The sequence below is a fragment of the Myxocyprinus asiaticus genome, chromosome 44, assembly GCF_019703515.2.
Source record: "Myxocyprinus asiaticus isolate MX2 ecotype Aquarium Trade chromosome 44, UBuf_Myxa_2, whole genome shotgun sequence".
Lineage (NCBI taxonomy): Eukaryota > Metazoa > Chordata > Actinopteri > Cypriniformes > Catostomidae > Myxocyprinus > Myxocyprinus asiaticus.
Genome location: NC_059387.1, coordinates 11,517,705 through 11,537,267, shown reverse-complemented (window position 1 = coordinate 11,537,267; position 19,563 = coordinate 11,517,705). Strand labels below are relative to the sequence as shown.

Below are 19,563 nucleotides of genomic sequence, written 5' to 3'. Positions count from 1 at the left end.
TTTTCTTTTTTGGCGAAAAAATGGAGGTCTGCACGGTAAACATTGAAACATGTATTTGGGCTTAGAGCAGAAAACTGAATCGAGTCATGTGTAAGCCCCTTAAGGAATTCCAAAATAACAAGAAATAGTGTGATGCTTTTTCTATAACGAGACAGGAAGTTTAAACTTACATATAAGTTTAAAATGTGCACCCTATATTGAAAGGTCACAAATGTTGGGTGACTGAACATAGGCTAAAACATTTTTCATACAGATTTTTTATCATGTGTGTCTATGACATTTTAAGCTGGCACAATCCTTCAGGATGTTATGATCACCCTAGCAATTTCCTAGAAACCACCCAGATCATCCTAGCAACCACCCAGAACACTTCAGACACTGCCTAGCAACTACTTAGAACACTTTAGCAGTGCCCCCTAGCAACCACTCAGAACACCTTAACAATGCCCTCACAATAACCCAGAAAACACTACCAACTGCTTAGCATCCTAGTATCTGCTTAGTAACACCCTAACAACCACTCAGAACTCCTTAGAAACAGTAATACAATTACACAAGGCAAAGCATTCAAACTACAAATATCTGTTCAAATGGTTAAAGTATTCAAGTATTCTACATGAGGCCTACTTACCCTTCAAACTTCAAATATCTTTTCAAACTGCTCAAGGATTCATCAGGCCTTATAATCTTTAAACTTTTTAAACTTTCAGGCAAGACTCTGTCAAGCCAACATTCAGAGTTTGTCTTGACAAACTTTCCTTTTCTAGTTATACATTTTAATAATTGACATTCCCTTCATCTCCTAAAGGCTGCCCTAAGGTGACCTGTATCAGCCTGACGCAGGAGGCCTCTCTCCAGCTCACCCCGCTATACTGTCAACAGATCAGCCTGCGTTACCTGGACATGACAGACTGTGTGTCCCTGGAGGATGAAGGCTTAAGGACCATCGCCTTTCACTGCCCGCGTCTCACGCACCTCTTCTTGCGACGCTGCAGCCGGCTAACGGACGAGTCCCTACGACAGTTATCACTGCACTGCACCGCTTTACGTGAGCTCAGCCTCAGCGACTGCCATCTAGTGGGAGACTTTGGCTTGCGTGAAGTTGCCCGCCTGGAGGGCCGCCTACGCTACCTAAGTGTAGCGCATTGTATGCGCATTACAGACGTTGGACTGCGCTACGTAGCACGCTACTGTCCACGGCTACGTTACCTGAATGCGAGGGGCTGCGAGGGGCTAACAGACCAGGGCTTGAGCCACTTAGCTCACGGCTGCCTCAGACTGCGGTCTCTTGATGTTGGCCGTTGCCCGCTGGTGTCGGACGCCGGGCTGGAAATGTTGGCCCGCTCCTGCGTGGGGCTTCGACGGTTAAGTCTGAGGGGTTGCGAGAGTGTGACAGGGAGAGGGCTAACGACACTAGCGGCAGGATGCCCCGAGTTGCAGTTACTGAATGTACAGGAGTGCGAGGTGCCGCCTGAGGCACTTCGACTAGTCAAAAAGCACTGCAGGCGTTGTGTAATAGAACACACTATACCTGCTTTCTACTGAATGGACAGGTTGGGATGCCAGGGATGTGGACCCCTGACAAGTGGATGTTTATATTTTCTGCCTTTCTATGATTGTATATTGAAATGCAACATGTGTGTGTCTCAAAACCTTGTGTACTGACTCGCTGTGTACAGCCTATATGGACAGCTGTCAACATAGACCAAATTTCAACTGAAATGGACTTTTATAAGAAACCGATTTAAGATATCCTTCATTTGTAACATAATTATTCACCTTTTTCCTGGGGGTCTTACTGGAGAAACGAATATGGGTGGAACTTCCGCCGCAAGTCATTCTATAACATACGCTAGCTCCGGCTGCAGTCATTTTAGACACAGTTTACAGCTGGTATTAAGACACGTTTTGGATGAGCCAATCACGTTTTGGATGAGCCAATCACAAATGGTCAGTGCTAGATATAGTTGCAAAACAATTTTTGTGATTGGATCACAAAAAAACACATACAGAGGTAGTCAAAAACACATGTGGCCACATCGCATTTGAGGTTTAAACAGCAGTGAAGCACCACCTCCCACCTGTCAATTACCCGCAAAACAAAAGTTTAAACTTACGTGCAGATTTAATAGGAAATACCCCTCCGATCGGACAACTTGAAAAAGCTACATTACATACCCACGCACGAGAACTTCCCAGCTCTTCCTCAGTGTGTCGGAAATAAACATGCAGGGTGACAAGCACACACATCTGAAGCTGACTAACACAGGTACTCCACTAAAACAATGGATCATTTTGCTTGAAATATTGCATTTGTGCTTAGGTTAAATTTCAATTGCATCTGTGAGAAACAGCATGAGAATGAATAGACGTATGCTGTAACAACAACTGTTTAATTGATAACGGAAGTAACGCCCACATAATCGTCACGGGACTTAGGATAAAGGTGGATAGGTCACTCACTAATGCCATGCAGATAACACATCTCATCGTGTAACATTCACAGTTAATTCTGAATTTAGCATGAAGCTAAGCTAAGCTACATGCTAATGTGCTAATGTCAACACCCAAGATATGTAGCCCAGACAAAACTGGGTGAATAAATTTTGAACTACATGGAATTATTGCCAATATTGCCAATTTTAAGAACTGAATACAAATATATTTATAATCAACATTGATATTGCCAGTGATGCCCACAAATGTTGTCCATTTAGGCAGCTTCCTTGGTTTTAAGACACAGTCAGCATATGTAGCTTCTTCACTAACAAAATACCAGGTAATAACAGGATATTTACAATATAAATGAGTACAAATGAAGTACTTTGGCATACCATGTAAATACTATGGTACATTTATATGATGACCCTTCAGTACTATGGTATTGCAGTCTGATACCATCACTGTACCATGCTACCACCACAATGTTTTTGTAAGATTGTGCCATTGAATGAACTACATTATGTAAATAATAGTATTTATCACATGAAAGACATGCATTATTGTCACTGTACAACAATAAGCTGTTATTGGTCTGACTAATGTTTTTTTTTCTAATTCCAAGTCTAATTGAGAACAAGCTTTTAAGTGTGTTGAACCATTAAGTATATCATTTTTTCCCTGTCTCCTTTTGAAAAGAGATATCCAATTCCAAGAGACCACATTTGTTCAAGTAAAATGAGTAAAAATGTGGGTATTTGCACTTTAAAAGGCATGTATCACAAATGTTGTTTCAAGATCTAAATCTTTTATTTTATATTTTAGATCACAGAAAACGATGTCTTGCTGCTAAAAGACACAATAAAGGGATTCTTATTTAAAATAATTGAAATTATGTTCTTTTAATTGCCTTTTTTTTTTTTTTTTCATCCAACATCAAGATTTCAGGTTCAGATATATATGAATGAATACATGAACGTATGTATCTTAGGTCCTATTACTGGTCTGCACTGGTTTCAAGTGTGAAAAAAATCACAGTCAGAAATTCAACTCAGAGTTCATCTATGTATTTCTGCCAACCATGAAGGTGAAGGGCCTGTGGCAAGTATCCTGATATAAGTTAAGACTTCCTTTGCACTTCTTTTGAGAGGTAACCTACATTAGAATGATGAATGATTAGAGGGTTAAGGAATACACCACCAAGACTTGGGCCTAACAACATTTTCAGTGAAGATATTTTCAACATGAATCAGGCATGCATGACCATCATGATAATCATAATCATAAACTGTTTCCAGTTGTTACGGAATGAATCATAACTGTACAACCAAATGGATCATGAAATGTTGAGTGTGGCTTCAGCTAAACTGTACACAAGGTCACATAAGATCCCCCCCTGCACATGTTTTGCCAGTGAGGTTAAAGGTGCACTCAGTAACATTTTGCTTGTGTCACCTTGGACTTACAGTGACACCTAGGGGTGTGGATGCAGCATCATTTAAAATCAATAATTTTCAGTTACAGATGCCATTGTGGATATTCACTATTCACAATCAGGCATGATTAATTTAATCCAAGAGTGAAAGTGTCCAATAATAAAACGGTTACTGAGATTAAAAGTGCACTCAGTAATTCTAATCCAATTCACTTTTTGTCAAATTCTGCAAATATATACTCACAGTCTGTTAACTGTCCGTTCTGTGGGTGGTCTGAAAAAAAAAAAAGAATCTAGTATTTGTACACAGCCCGGGCTCTGTAAATGGGACAAAAACAAAGTGGAACAGACTGATCCACACAACACTACTCCAGCCAATCAGCAACACGGGGTGCACAGAATGGGGGGTGGGGGCAGAGCGAGAGGGAAATTTATTAGAAGACCGACGGCAAATTTGGCTGATGCAAACTTTCTAAACTCCAAGGAGGACAAATGGCTGAGAAACAGACCAAGAGAAAAAGGACAGACGAATATGAACTAAAAAAGAAGGATTATGATAAATCCAGGGCTAGCAGCTGCATCAACATTCAGTGGTGGAGTAACTTCCGAGAGGTAAAAGGCTTGAAGACGGATGCAGAAGTTGCTCTTTTAATGGGAGGAAAAATTACTGAGTGCACCTTCAATAATCAATAGGCTGCTTAGAGTATAAATCTAATGAATTTGATATCATGTGTTTCCAGGCCACCAAACAGGGTATGGCTGATGGAATAGCTTCCACAGCATTATCTGTCAATGAACAGAGGATCCTGAGCAGGGCTCATTTCCTGGACTAGTTTGGTGTGTTGTTGGACAATAGCTGTCTATCACTATTCTCTGAGTGCTCATGGTGGTTTGGTATACAGTTGGTCACTCAATGTCTCTCAAAAGACCAACTCTCAGAGATACTTCGAGTGAATGATGTTTAAACACTGGATTGTAGACGTGAGAGTGTTGAAAACATCGCAACGTTTACTTTCACCTTCTCAACTGTACTTGATTATTTCCAAATCCATTCAAGCAAGGATACTGTGCTCATGAACTTTTAAAGACAGAATATATGGCATTGAAGCAGACTTCTCACTAAAATCTGTTTTAATTTCTTTCTATTTGGGTTAGTTGAGTGCATTGTGTCCAAGGGTGCTGTATTTGTTAACTGCTATTGCCCTCTGTTGGCTCAAGTATGTTCCTACACTCTCTTAAATCTGCTACCAGCACTGTACTATGGGAAGAATATACTTTAATTTTATAGATAGCCAAGTAGCATAATCACTAATATATATATATATATATATATATATATATATATATATATATATATATATATATATATATATATATATATATATATATATGTTTTTTTTTTTTTCATAAATTTGATTTGATTTGATTTATTTTAGGAGTGCACTAAACAATTTTGTGTAATGTTTCAATACAACAGCAGTCTCGGACATTATACTGACACCTATAGCTATGGATGCAGCATCAGCTGGTCATGTGATACCAACATGGTGGCCTTTATTAAAAAAAAAAAAAAAAAAAAAAAAAAGTGGAAGTGCTCCCATAAATTTGTCAAAATAAAATATAAAAATCCATGATATTTTTAGTCATTCGCACCTCAAATCAGTTATCCAATAATGCTAAAATAAACTGTTTTAATATCTATGTACATAGGCTATTTAGTTTGAAAGAAAGTCATTACCACAATCTTTTTTATTTTGTTTTAATAAATAAATTCAAAAATGGCAATACTGAAAATACCAGAAAAAGGCACTTTAAACCAAACCACTAACTAACACATGGGGTGTTTTGGCTGGCTGTCCACTTTTGTCATTTCTTTGTAATGTTTGTTATTTTGTTTATTTTTTTCAAAATTCATGTATATTTTGTTACATCCCAATAAAATAGATTAAAAACAGGGTTCTTGTACCTTGAGCATATCAACTGCACACAAAACTACTCCCTAATTCTTCATTTTCACCAGATAAATTAATTTCTAAACAATTGAAAACGTTTTTTTTTTTTTTTTTTTTTAGCTTATAGCATCTCTAACATCTGTGAATGGTTACAACTAATATTTTGCATGTTTTTAATTATACATACAGAGACAAGATTTGAAACTTCATTTATAGTTATCCATAATTGTACTCATGACTAATGAGCAATTTTAGGGCATTTGGCTTTCTATACTGCTTGACTACATACTTCAGGACATCACCTGAATACATTGAGCCATATAATAATTAAACACATAACCCTTTCATAACATATATAACGGACAGACATTTTCAGCTCAAAATTTTGACCACAAGACATGTGCCATTATGATTTTCTAAGAGCAAAAATAAGTGAGAAATAACCTCGTGTGTTTTGCATCATCTTACAGACATTTTTGGCATGAAATGCAAGGGTGTCTATAAAAGTAAAAAAAATAAAAATAAAAAAATGGATAGATTATCATCATAAAATGCCAAACTTTCCTAGTTAACTTATATGATTAATAGCACTCTTGGATTAATGCAGTTACTGAACAACAACAACTAAAGTAAATATGATTTTAAAAATGGCATCTGATGATTTCTTTTCTTTTTTTCTTCTTCTTTTTTTTTGCCATATTTTAGGGGATTTGTGGATCCATTTGCACAGAAACATAAACTGAAATGCTTTAACACTTGTGAAAAGGCACAAATATCTGTTCTGTGTGAAAAGTTATCAAAGAATGTACACAGCTGTTTAAAAGAAGAGATACAGATGTAAATAAAAAGACTATACAAATTGTACATGTTTAGCATGGGACGAGAGGCAGTCAGTCCTTCATAAAATACTGCTTCCTAAAACAGTGCTACAATACTGTTTCTAAAAGAATGAAATCGGAAAATAAACATTTAAAAAGAAACATCAGGATAACCCCGCATCCATTTCTGCGTGTGATATGGATGTCCATTATTTGCCTTCATATTTAGGGTTGATCACAGTTGTGACAGCACTCTTGTAGATTGGATTCTCTCCCTGTATTACAAACAAACAAAAATATGTTTTAAGAATAATAAACCATTTTATACATTGTCACTCCAAAATTATCTCATTGCATTTCTACCCATTAACACAATTCTTTACATTTTAAACACTAAAACTACAACACATGCAGCTATGAGAATTATCCAGCATAGTTCCATATCATACTGATATCCAATGCAGTGAACAACATGATTAAGTTAAACAATGATTAAAGTTTTGCAGAGCACTGCCAGATGCCCATGCTGTAGTTGATTAGTAATTTTCACCAAATATATAACCCTTTAATACTTGCTTTCCGAAATCTAAAAATATTCTATAAAAATATCTAAAAATGGTCGAAAATGATGGAAAAAGGGGACCACAGGCACAGAAACACATCCACACAGAAAAAGGCCATGCAGAAAGAATGGAGAATTATACAAACTTAGAGAGCCACAGCTTTACGCCCATAGTTTGGATTCCTGAATTTATTAATAGGGCTCTTGTAAATTGGATTTTCTGTCTGAGAGTGAAAAAAGGGGACAGATAAACAGATCAAGAACAAATGAAGAAACAGAAGAGCTGAAATGATAAAACACAAATGAAGAACAAAAAGGACAGTAATGATGAAGAGTTGAGGAAGAGATGATCAGAAGTCATGTATGGAGGACCTAATGTGACAACATTAAAACTACAGTATATTTGCAAAGTAATGTAAAAAAAAATAAAAAAAGTGTACATATAAATACATTTTCAAATCTGACATGAATACAGTTGTGCTCAAAAGTTTGCATACCCTTAGAGAATTGGTAAAATATGTACCATTTTTAAAGAAAAAAATGAGTGAGCAGGCAAAACACATTTCTTTTATTTCTTATGGGATTCATATTCAACTGTAGGTTATAACAGAATGGCACAATCATAAAACAAAACATGGCAACAAAGAAAAAAATGAAATGTCCCCTGTTCAAAAGTCTGCATACCCTTAGTTCTTAATACTGTGTATTGCCCCCTTTAGCATCAATGACAGCGTGCAGTCTTTTGTAATAGTTGTCTATGAGGCCCCGAATTCTTGCAGGTGGTATAGCTGCCCATCCGTTTTGGCAAAATGCCTCCAGGTCATGCAAAGTCTTTGGTCGTCTTGCATGAACCGCACATTTGTAATCTTCCCAGAGTGGCTCGATGATATTAAGGTCAAGAGACTGTGATGGCCACTCCAGAACCTTCACCTTTTTCTGCTGTAACCACTGGAGGGTCAACTTGGCCTGGTGCTTAGGGTCACTGTCATGCTGGAAAGTCCAAGAGCGTCCCATGCGCCGCTTTCGTACAGAAGAATGCAAATTGTCTGCCAGTATTTTCTGATAATATGCTGCATTCATCTTGCCATCAATTTTCACAAGATTCCCCGTGCCTTTAGAGCACCCCCCCCCCCCCAAAACATCAGTGAGCCACCACCAGGCTTCACATTGGGGATGGTATTCTTTTCACTATAGGCCTTGTTGACCCCTCTCCAAACATAGCGCTTATGGTTGTGACCATAAAGCTCTATTTTGGTCTCGTCACTCCAAATTACAGTGTGCCAGAAGCTGTGAGGCATGTCAAGGTGCTGTCAGGCATATTGTAACCGGGCTTTTTTGTGGCATTGCTGCAGTAAAGGCTTCTTTCTGGCAACTCGACCATGCAGCTCATTTTGATTCAAGTATCGTCGTATTGTGCTCCTTGAAACAACCACACTGTCTTTTTCCACAGCAGCCTGTATTTCTCCTGAGGTTACCTGTGGGTTTTTCTTTGTATCCTGAACAATTCTTCTGGCAGTTGTGGCTGAAATCTTTCTTGGTCTACCTGACCTTGGCTTGGTATCAAGAGATCCCTGAATTTTCCACTTCTTAATAAGTGATTGAACAATACTGACTGGCATTTTCAAGGCTTTGGATATCTTTTTATATCCTTTTCCATCTTTATAAAGTTCCATTACCTTGTTACGCAGGTCTTTTGACAGTTCTTTTCTGCACCCCATGGCTCAGTATCTAGCCTGCTCAGTGCATCCACATGAGAGCTAACAAATTCATTGACTATATATACACAGACACTAATTGCAATTTTAAAAGCCACAGGTGTGGGAAATTAATCTTTAATTGCCATTTACACCTGTGTGTGTCACCTTGTGTGTCTGTAAGAAGGCCAAACATTCAAGGGTATGTAAACTTTTGATCAGGGCCATTTGGGTGATTTCTGTTATCATTATGATTTAAAAAGTAGCCAAACAACTATGTGATAATAAATGGCTTCATATGATCACTATCCTTAATAAAAGACATTTTTGCATGATCAGTCATATTTTCAAAATCAATGCCAAAATTTCACAATTTCTGCCAGCATATGCAAACTTTTGATCACAACTGTAAGTATTTATACCTTTATTTCCTTATTTATGTATTATTGTATTTATTTCCACATGTATTTATTTCCTCATTTATGTTCACATGGATTGATATCTACATTTCAATGTCGGTATGGTGCTTCAGACATAGCAATCAAGATAGGAGTGAAGGTTAGTGGCCACAGTGACATCTTGTTGTTGACAAAACTAAATGCGTGGCTACAGACTTGAAATATAGCCACAGATTGGTGTTATTTATTGGCTATTTATTTATTTTTTATATCGTCACATTAGGTCCTCCATAGTCATGAGCATAAAGGGGAAAAAAGGGGGCCCTCTCTCAGCATGCTGAACATATGATCTCTGCATCTGTTCAGATTCAGAAAAACCATACTTTAAGCACAACAATATAACAGAGTATATGTAAGGAAATGAACATTTAAACATTTTAAAAGGTGGAAAAAACCATGCTAAACCCAGAGAAATACAATTAATAAGAGCATCCTTCTTTATAAACACATGGTCTTTGAATATGTCTTAATCAGAGTCATTATAACATAACAGGCCCAATGTACCTGATTATCCACCCATGCAGTGTGGGAGAGCATAGGTTCCCTTACTTTAATTTTATATTAGACTTATCAATCTATTAACTGTTCATTAATATGAAAAAAAAAAAAAAGTTTGGGACTATGTTACATTTAAAAATGGCTTAATCTGATCATTCTGATTTACCAGTAAACAAAGCTGACATGCAATTTAGGTTGTTTATCTTGTAGAATAACAGCAATTGGCCTACATCAACATGAAGTACAATAAAGGTCTGGAATTATTGAAAGAGCAACAACACCGGGCATGTTTACCTGCACACCGAATACACTGAAAACAACCAAAAATCAGTTTATTTAAAACATCCGGCAATGCAAGAAAACTGTGTTTACATGAGACCTGAAACCTTTGGGTTTTTCCTCTGCTTTTGACGTCAAACCATAAACAGGCATGCATACAACACTTGCGCACATTGGTAAGAACGGCGGTTAAGGTATTTACTTGACTTTACATGTTGTCGGCTTTTGAAGCTTAAGATCGTGCATGCAAACGTGCTCATTAAGTATCATATTGTGATCTAAAATGTCATTATATTCTATTTCCCTTTTGCAAGTACATTTTGAACTGTGCTCGCTTAAGACTACAAAAAGAATGCAGGTAATCACATCTCCTTATAATCTAAAGTGAATGTTTCAAACAGCAGATGGCAGCAGTGAACCATCCACACAGAAAACAACTGTCCAAGCCACACCCTGAAAATCCAAAAGCCTTTCCTCCTGATTTCACAGCTGCCTTAAAAATGCTCTGAGGGCTCTTCAACACAAAAACAACAGTTCTTTTGAAATAGTTTATGAATTATGGAAAGGTTAAAAAACAACTTTATCAATTTGAAGCATGGGACGACAAAACATATCTTGACCACGCCAAATATTTCACTCAATGCTGTTTGCTTTCAAGAGTAAAAGTGAATCTGTAATTTTTAACTCTTTAAGCTAGAGTTAGGTTTGAACACAAAACTCTTTGTCGTACCGTGTCCCACTTGGCATTCATCTTCTCTTTCTCAAACTTGGCGAACTCGCGTCGGTCGTGAATGATCATAAGCAGCTTCCAGATCAGTAGCAGAGCTAAACCAATCAGAACGATGCCTGCGACCACACCCGCCACAATGGGGATGATGTCAGGACCCGCTGGGCACTCTGTTGGAAACCCCACCCCCCCCAAACAAACATTTAAAAAATATTCAAACCAAAATTTGGCATTGCATTCTGCTTCAAATGGTATTGATGTTGAATGATTTCCACATAGTAACTGTATGTCGTTTATTACTGTTACATTTAAAAAAAAAACTCATAAAACTCAAAAAAACATTTTCACTGCTTTTTTTCTAAGTTAACTCTTTAGTCCCCCCATAAATGTCACGGTCTTGTCACTCTGTCAGTCTGGGTTTTGGTCTGACAGGACCGTGGCATCATCGTCCCATGTCTGTCTTGTGTTTTCGGTCGGTCTTGTTTTATGTCTGGAGCGTGGTGTCAGGATCCTGACCCTTCTGTCTGGTTCGGTTTTGGTTTTGGCATCTTGTCCTGTATTAACGTGAGTGCACTGCGCTTGTCATCTTGTTGGCATGCACTCAATAACCTATGTCCGTCTCTTGCGGACGCACGTTGCGCTCACTTTGCACTGCGAGCTGTCTTGACGTTGTGCTGAGGTTCGGTAACTTCAGTCTGAGGTTTCGGGTTTGTGTGTGGCCGAACTCTAGCACAGTGTCCTATCTTGTTTTTGTCGCCTGTTGCGTGCATTACGTGGCGTTTGTCTCACGATGTACACTAAAGTTTCATTTAGTGTGAGAATGCGTGGCATCGCTTTGTTTGGCGTTGCTACGCATTCTCTCATCTTGTTTGTCGGTTGGCATGGGCGTATATTGCCTTATTGTCTTGGCGATGTGCGCTCATGCCATTCGGGTGTTTTGTTGTCTTGTGAGAGCAAGTGGCTTTGTTTTGTTTCTGTATCGCCGCATGTCTCTCTGTCTTACGTCATACCCCGCCTCCTTGTTTGCCCATTTTTAGTTTATTAGTCACACCTGCCCTGTCTTTTTAACCTGTTGATTTCTCTCCCTATTTTAGTCTCCTCGTGTTTGCTGTCCAGTGCCAGTTTGTCTTGTTTCCAGTCGGTCCTGTGTATTTTTGTTTGTTTATTTTAGTCAGTCAGTCTGTCGGTCGGTCTAGTTTCCTATCCTGTTCATCCCTACCCGGTCCGGTCAGTCCTGTTCCCTGCTGCCTTCTGCCCCAGCCCTGGATTATATTTCCTTTGCTTTTCCCCTTCGGGGTAGTTTATGTTTATTGTTTTTCCCCCTTGTGGGAGTTTTATGTTGGATTTTTGTGTTTTATTTTGTATTAAATAAACCATTACTTTTCACTCTGCGTTTGGGTCCTGAGCCTCTCTTATTCCTGATAATACAGGTTTGATAATAGGTTAAATTTGTTTTTAAAAATGGAGACTTTTGAAGGCAGGAAACGCCCTTTTGACCATACTCCCACCTAAAGATTCCACCACATGGACTTCCTTCTCGGTGTTGTTGTTGACGGCGTAGGTGTAATAGAACCAGCAGTCGTTGGTGTCTCTCTCCTTACAGTGCATGAGGGGGAAAGCCTGCACAGGCTGAGGGAGTTTATCTCTGTGCTTCACCTTGATGAGGTTAAAGTAGCTACAGTCCCTCTCACAAGTGTCCTTCTTCTCTCCTGTGCCAAACGCCCGGCACTGCACACACTCCCTGTCACAGGAAAGGAGTCATTAACACATTTAGCCAGTATGAAACTCACTGGGAACAATGGCTTCCTGAGTTCGGAGATAGAAAAGATAATGGCAGGAATATTTACTTCGTTGTGTGGATAAGATGGGGTAAATTATAAGATTGAAGAGTACAACAAAATAGCATAACAAAATTTGCTCTACTTGTAGAAGGGGTAAAAGTTCAAATAGTGCATTTTGGAGATGAATGAAAATGCTTCAGAGTGTGATTCGGTTTCATCAACTTTTCTGGGGTGTCTATTTATTTAATAGCAAAAAATGCCATATTAGGGTGCAATATTCAGGGCTCCCACAATTTTTGACCAATGAATTTCCATGCCCTTTCCAGTCTTCTGATTACTAGACGAAGATTTTTTAAAAACCATTTTGATACAGACCGATTAACTGAGTAATTTAGACTAATTTGCTAACCAATTTGACCAGTTCTTTGAAATGCAGTGACTCAAGAAAACAATTCCTTCACACATTACACAACACTATGGCTTGCGAGCATGTTTTACTCCACACAAGAGCAATATTAAGCAAACAAAATATTTTTACAGCAGAGCATTACCAGAAAAATGTATATATTCACTATAGAAATGTCCATTACTTTTAACATTTTAATAATTTACATATTTACATAAATATGGTTCAGTTTCTCACCCACACCTATTAAATCACTTCTGAAGACATGGATTAAAACTCTGGAGTCTTATGGATTACTTTTATGTTTGCTTTATTTGATTTTTGGAGCTATAAAGTTTTGCTCACCATTCACTTGCATTGTATGGACCTACAGAGCTGAAATATTCTTCTAAAAATCTTTGTTTGTGTTCAGCAGAAGAAAGAAAGTCATACACATCTGGGATGGCATGAGGGTGAGTAAATGATAAGAGAACTTTCATTTTTGGTTGAACTATCCTTTTAAGGCAATATCACACCCATAGTTAATACCCATAGAGGTATCTGTTAATACTGTACATTCATATTTATTCATACTTGCAAATAACTATTTTACAGCAGTTTACCAATAGCTCTGTAATAAAGTATTCAATGAACTCATCAGGCATAATTGCTACATTTAGTTTTGTATGTAAGAGTTACTGTGCACAAATCGACTTTTTACATAGATCATTATGCATATTCTTTTTCTCATTTTACACTTACTTGTGCTCAGTACAGACTCCAGGGCAGGTGGGGCAGATCTCACAGGTGGGTCCCTGGAATTTGGGATCCGTACACCTGCAGGTGCCACACTCACAAATCCCTCTGCCATTACAGATCTGTTTGTTGGAGGCTAAGCAGGTGGAGGTGTCCAGAGAGCAGTCACACGCACTTCCAGTGTAGTTAGCATCACAGATACACACCCTACACTCACAGTGGCCGTGTCCTACAGGAAACAGATTAGATTGACCAAAAAGCTTTATCTGCTGATTACACAAACAGAATTGATCTATGCACTACAGTCTGTTGTTTTTTCCTCTTTTATGGCATGTTGAGTAATGCAGTGGTAACAAACATGGTCTTACGGAGATAAAAACGTCCACTTTTCAGTACCTCCGCAGAGTTTGTTGTTGGAGCGGTCGCAGTTAAAGTTGTCGCAATCGCAGAACTTGCCGCTGTAGCGTTCTTCGGGATTGTCCCTCTTCTTGCACTCGCAGGTCCCGCACACACACTCGCCGTTATTGCTGCAGATGTCCGTGCCGTTGTCCTTGCGGCAGTTCTTGTCCAGGTCTTCGGTGGACACCTCGTCTTTTCGACATTCACACTGTCTGCCAACACGTCCCTTATTGCACCTGAAACAACACAATAATCACTGTTTATGGTTCACAGACCACAGATACACTTTGCGTGTGTATTAAATGTTGTAAAGCAGAGCTTCCTAGGCGTTCTTGTCAGTGGACAAAATGACATACATTATTTACTTAACCCCATGATATTTAACCCATGACCTTTCAAAATATTATGAATTTTACATGATTTGCAAGTAATTTTGGGGGGTTCACTCCAGTATTTAATATAGTTGTCACTCCCAATATGAAATTTGCTGGCTGTGCATTAAATTGACCACAACAAAAACTTTTTTCTATACTGCAGAGGTGACTCACTCCACCTATATTCTTTAAAATTAAAGCTAATTTCATAAGTTCATATGGTCATAATGCAGAAACTACACATTTAGATGTCCTTTTGGTAATGGAAAATGCAGGACTTTTGAGGCCAGACTCACCTGCAGGCTCCACACTCAAATGTTCCATTGCCATTATGGCATTTGTCACTGTTCTTGACGCCATGCTTGTGGCATTCACACTCACAGATGAAGCTGAGCGTGATCTCCACTTCCTCTGTAAAGCCCAGTGGCTTGATCTTAATGGTTTCAGACTTGCCTTGTTTGGGACAGCTCTGAGCTGTGATATTAATGTTGAAGGATACCTGGAAAAATTAAAATAAAAATAAAATAAATAAATAAAAAAAGGGGGAAAAAATTATTTGCATTTCATTTATACGGTATAGTGGTCCCAAAAAAGTATTTTGATAATGAATTTACTCATTTACTCACCCTTATGTTGTCTCAAACTCATAAGACTTTCTTGTGCGGAACACAAGCAAATATTTTGTTAAGGAGATATGAGGTGTTTATATCCATACAATGCAAGTCAATAGGGTCCAAAACATCCAAGCTCCAAAAAGAACATTAAGGCAGCATAAAGGTGATCCATACGACTCAAGTGACGAGTGCCCTGTACACGTGCTTTGCGCATGCGTCAAGCGCGAGGAAGCTAAATCGAGCTTCAAATCATGATCATGCCAAAGAGACTGCAGATGTCAAGATTTACAGTGAAAAAGGAGTTACATTTTGGTCTGTTTCTCACCCAAAACCGATCACATCGCTTCAGAAGACATGGATTAAACCACTTGAATGATATGGATTAGCTTTATGCTGCCTTTTTGGAGCTTAATGGATTTGGACCCCAGTGACTTGCATTGTACAGATATAAACACCTTTTGTTTGTGTGTTCCAAAGAAGAAAATCAGACGAGTTTGCACATATATTGTTTATGCCTTGAGGTTATACTTTTGAAACAGTGAGTATTTTAACGTTTACAAATTGGCCACTTCCATATTAAGTGCCTCACTGCAACCCAGATTTTTGCTTTTTTTAAAGAAAAGGAGGGACAAGTCTAAATAAATTTTTGTGATAATCAAAATTATGCCACAAATGCTGTTGATTGAGCTTAACTTGTATTTAACCCGTAATATTCCTTTAATGTTGAACAATATATCTATTGTTGATTGTTAATTATCATTTGAAAACTACTTTTTGGGAATTGTCACTCATGTTTCTTTTTTAACTATCTGTCTTTAAAATATATGTAATCAGGTTCAAATTTTGTTATGTAATGCAGTGACATTCATACATTTTTTAGTGTGACTTAAGTGTCCAAATACTTTTTGGAGCAGTGTGCATACATAACTTGCCACACAGAGTAATGCTGCTTTCTGCAATGGATGATAGAGGACATGTTTCTATGCCAAAGGTTATGTAGCAAACATGAGCAATTGAACTTGGTTTCACCTCGTCTCCGATAGAGATGTTGGAGCATTTTCTTCCATTTTCTCCATCATTCACTATTCCGTTTTTACAATGTGACTGATAGGTGATGGTCACTCCCTCAGGAAGCTTACTGTTTTCAAGAATGACCTCTGAGGATAGAGACTGAGAAACAGAGAGACAGAGAGAACACAAGTTAGGAAGAGCCTCTATATGGTAAAATTCCTTCAAAGACGAAACTTGATCTACTCACATTGTAAGCATCAATAATAAGATTGATAACATTGCTGGAGTTTGCTGACAGTGTGCCCACTGCAGATTTTGGAATGAGGTTTTTAAGTTCCTGTGGAGAGGGAAAAAAAAACTTAGAAAAACATTCATGAATGTTAGGCACAGAGACCAAGTGTTTGTTTTACAACAGTCCCTTTTAACTTTAGACAGGACCTCTAAATTATGACTTGAGTGTTTGGATCATTCCAAGTCGTGAAACTATTTTGGGTATTGTAGCTTTCCAAATACAAAGAGAATTTGGATTCAAACACGTGAGATGTGTCTCAGATTATTGTTCTGTGCTTCCAGTACTGAAATATATGATATGCATGTTTCCATTTCATTAGTTAATCCATCTGAAGTGTCTCTAGCTTAGCAAGCACCAATAGCAACTAAAAGTTTCACAAGTTTTGATCAGTGTGGAAAAAGAAGACTACAAGCCAGGTGGAAACTTCTACAAATCAAAAGGTTGGCATCATTTCAGCCATTTGTGAAGAAGACAAAATCTTGCTGTGGGGGAAAAATACAGGCCACAGACAGACAGAAAAGACAGATTATATGAGTGACCTTGCTCAGGCAGACACAGTTCCAAACACATCATTAAGATAATAATCTATGGACTTACTTTGTAAACAGGCTGAAACTCCTCTGTGACTGCAAAAATGGTCTGAATGTTGTTTTCACTCAGTTTCTGAACCAGATGGGCGATGGAGGGGTAATCCTAGCAGAAAGGAAAAGGAAGAAATTAAAGTTCTGTTCAACCTGTCAAACATCCAATAGTTTAATCTGAAAATCTTACAAGGGATAAGGGATACACCAGCAATTTACATACGTAATAATGGCTCATTGTGTACATGTTGTTTTCCAGGTGGCATTTCCCATCATTGGGAAGCACGATTCCACCAAGTTTGCCATCTCCAGCAAAATGGAAACCTGCGTCAGTGGAGAACACCAACAAACGGGTGACGTTTCTCCAGCCAATGTGGTCCTGAGAGAGGAAAACAGGAAGAGACAAAAAAAAAAAAAAAAAAAAATGAGGCCAAGGAATATAGAGTGAGCGGAAAGTACAAACACAGATTGGGCTCAAATGAATTAAAGGGGCCATATTCTTGTACGATTAGATTTCCCCCAGATTTCAATTTATAATGTTAATCAAGGCTTCTTGCACCAAAAACATTTAGTTTTCACTTTCAAAATGTACCAAAAAGTACCATGGTTTTATACTGCATGGAAATGGTACAAATGATCAATTATACAAATGGATAAAATAGTCAAAATCCTCATCAAGTTGTTTTTCACTCACCCCACAGACAGCCACCTGCATGATGGCATCAAATCCCCCCTCAGGTGAGTCGAGGTTTCCCGATATCTGCTGCTGACCGACCAGAGTGTTGAACTGCTGCCCGTTGCTGGTGAGTTTTAGCACATTTTTGTAGCTGAAGGGGCTGGTGCAGTTTTGGTCCCCTGTGCAGGGGTTCAGAAGCTTTGCTGGTGTGGTGCTGATATACGGCATAACAGTTTTCTCCACAAAAGAGCCAAAACCTGTGAGGAAGAGAGGCATCTTAGCTTTAAAGTCATTCCTACTCATGTCTCAAATGACTAAGGCAATGTAATGCTAGTTTTGATTAGGGCTTATTAGTGTGTCTTTACACAACTGAGTTAAGCCTGCTCTGTGCTTGCTCAAAATTCTGTGTAAAGATGCAAAAGCCTGACTAAATTATGCCTGCTCTGACCCACCTCAGCCCCTGGTATCAAAGGCAGTTCTGATGCTGCTTTGGTTCTGTGTAAATGAAATGCAGCATCAAAGTTAAACTTTGTTGTTGTCATGATAGAGCATATATTTCATAATTTAGTTTCAGAATTAAACTTCATATTTTCATTAATTTCACATTTCTATATTCATAATTTTATATGTTAAATATTAATCTCATAACATTATTTATTCATTTGTAACTGCTGTGTAAATGCATTTATGCCTGTTCTGAGCAACATTAAATACTTTACAACTAAATGCCACTTCAGATGCAGCTTCTGTGCCACCTTTGCAGTGTAAAGATGGCTTTAGATAATAATTTGCATTTTATCTCAAGTGGTATTGGTTACTGTGGACAAGGACAATTTAATGGAAAGATGTACTGAAACTGATCAACTTTATGTAAATGTACTACATTTACTGAGAGACAAATATAGTGAGAGTTATAGGTGTAAGCAGATCAGTAATAGGGTTACATTCATTAACATTATTTAATGCATTAGGCATTATGAACACGCAATTAACAATATATTTTTATAGCATTAATTAGTCTCTGTTAATGTTAATGAAAATACAATTGTTCATTGTTAGTTCATAGTGCATTAACTAATGTTAAAATGTACAAATTTTGATTTAAAAAAATTCATTAGTATATGTTTTTTTTTCTCCCCTTTTTCTCCCCAATTTGGAATGCTCAATTCCCAATGCACTATAAGTCCTCGTGGTAGCGTAATGAGTTGCCTCAATCCGGTTGGCGGAGGATGAATCTCAGTTGCCTCTGTGTCTGAGACCGTCAATCCGCGCATCTTATCACTTGGCTTGTTGAGCGCGTTACCGCGCAGACGTAGTGCGTGTGGAGGCTTCACACTATTCTCCACGGCATCACCACACAGCATACCAAGCGCCACACCGAGAGCGAGAACCACATTATAGCGACCACAAAGAGGTTACCCCATGTGACTCTACCCTCCCTAGCAACCGGGCCAATTTGGTTGCTTAGGAGACCTGACTGGAGCCACTCCACACGCCCTGGATTCGAACTCGCGACTCCAGGGGTGGTAGTGTATTAGTATATGTTGAAATTAACATTAAGATTAATAAATGCTGTAAAAGTATTGTTCATTGTTAGTTCATGTTAACTAATGTAACTACTGGAACCTTATTGTAAAATGTAAATATATGTTTGTGAGATATTATATCAATGTTATATTATTATAACACATATATTACATGTTGTTTTTAGAATGACTGTTATTACATCTTTAGAACAAGTGCATAATAGAGCTGTTCAGGTTGTGGTCCTAAAAAAAACAGAGATAATTTGCAGTTTCGAAACATGGGTTCCCTCAGGAATTTTTTATTTT

At 38.1% G+C, this 19,563-nt stretch overlaps 2 protein-coding genes across 2 annotated transcripts in view; one reads left to right on the top strand and one right to left on the bottom strand.

The window, feature by feature from the left end:
* Window positions 1-3,303, top strand: part of LOC127434735 (F-box/LRR-repeat protein 7-like) — a 49,002-nt gene extending 45,699 nt beyond the window's left edge. The window contains exon 4 of the mRNA XM_051687680.1: window positions 809-3,303. Within this exon, the coding sequence (XP_051543640.1) occupies window positions 809-1,545 (737 nt within the window). The 3' untranslated portion in view covers window positions 1,546-3,303. The remainder of the gene's footprint in view (window positions 1-808) is intronic.
* Window positions 3,304-5,617: 2,314 nt separating this feature from the next.
* itgb1a (integrin, beta 1a) overlaps window positions 5,618-19,563 on the bottom strand; it is a 47,917-nt gene continuing 33,971 nt past the window's right edge. The window contains exons 6-16 of the mRNA XM_051687671.1: window positions 17,750-17,988; window positions 17,279-17,434; window positions 17,072-17,167; window positions 16,430-16,519; window positions 16,201-16,341; window positions 14,854-15,056; window positions 14,181-14,419; window positions 13,791-14,013; window positions 12,371-12,603; window positions 10,866-11,032; window positions 5,618-6,919 (exon numbers count right to left, since the gene is read on the bottom strand). Coding sequence (XP_051543631.1) covers window positions 6,854-6,919; window positions 10,866-11,032; window positions 12,371-12,603; window positions 13,791-14,013; window positions 14,181-14,419; window positions 14,854-15,056; window positions 16,201-16,341; window positions 16,430-16,519; window positions 17,072-17,167; window positions 17,279-17,434; window positions 17,750-17,988 — 1,853 coding nt within the window. The 3' untranslated portion in view covers window positions 5,618-6,853. The remainder of the gene's footprint in view (window positions 6,920-10,865; window positions 11,033-12,370; window positions 12,604-13,790; window positions 14,014-14,180; window positions 14,420-14,853; window positions 15,057-16,200; window positions 16,342-16,429; window positions 16,520-17,071; window positions 17,168-17,278; window positions 17,435-17,749; window positions 17,989-19,563) is intronic.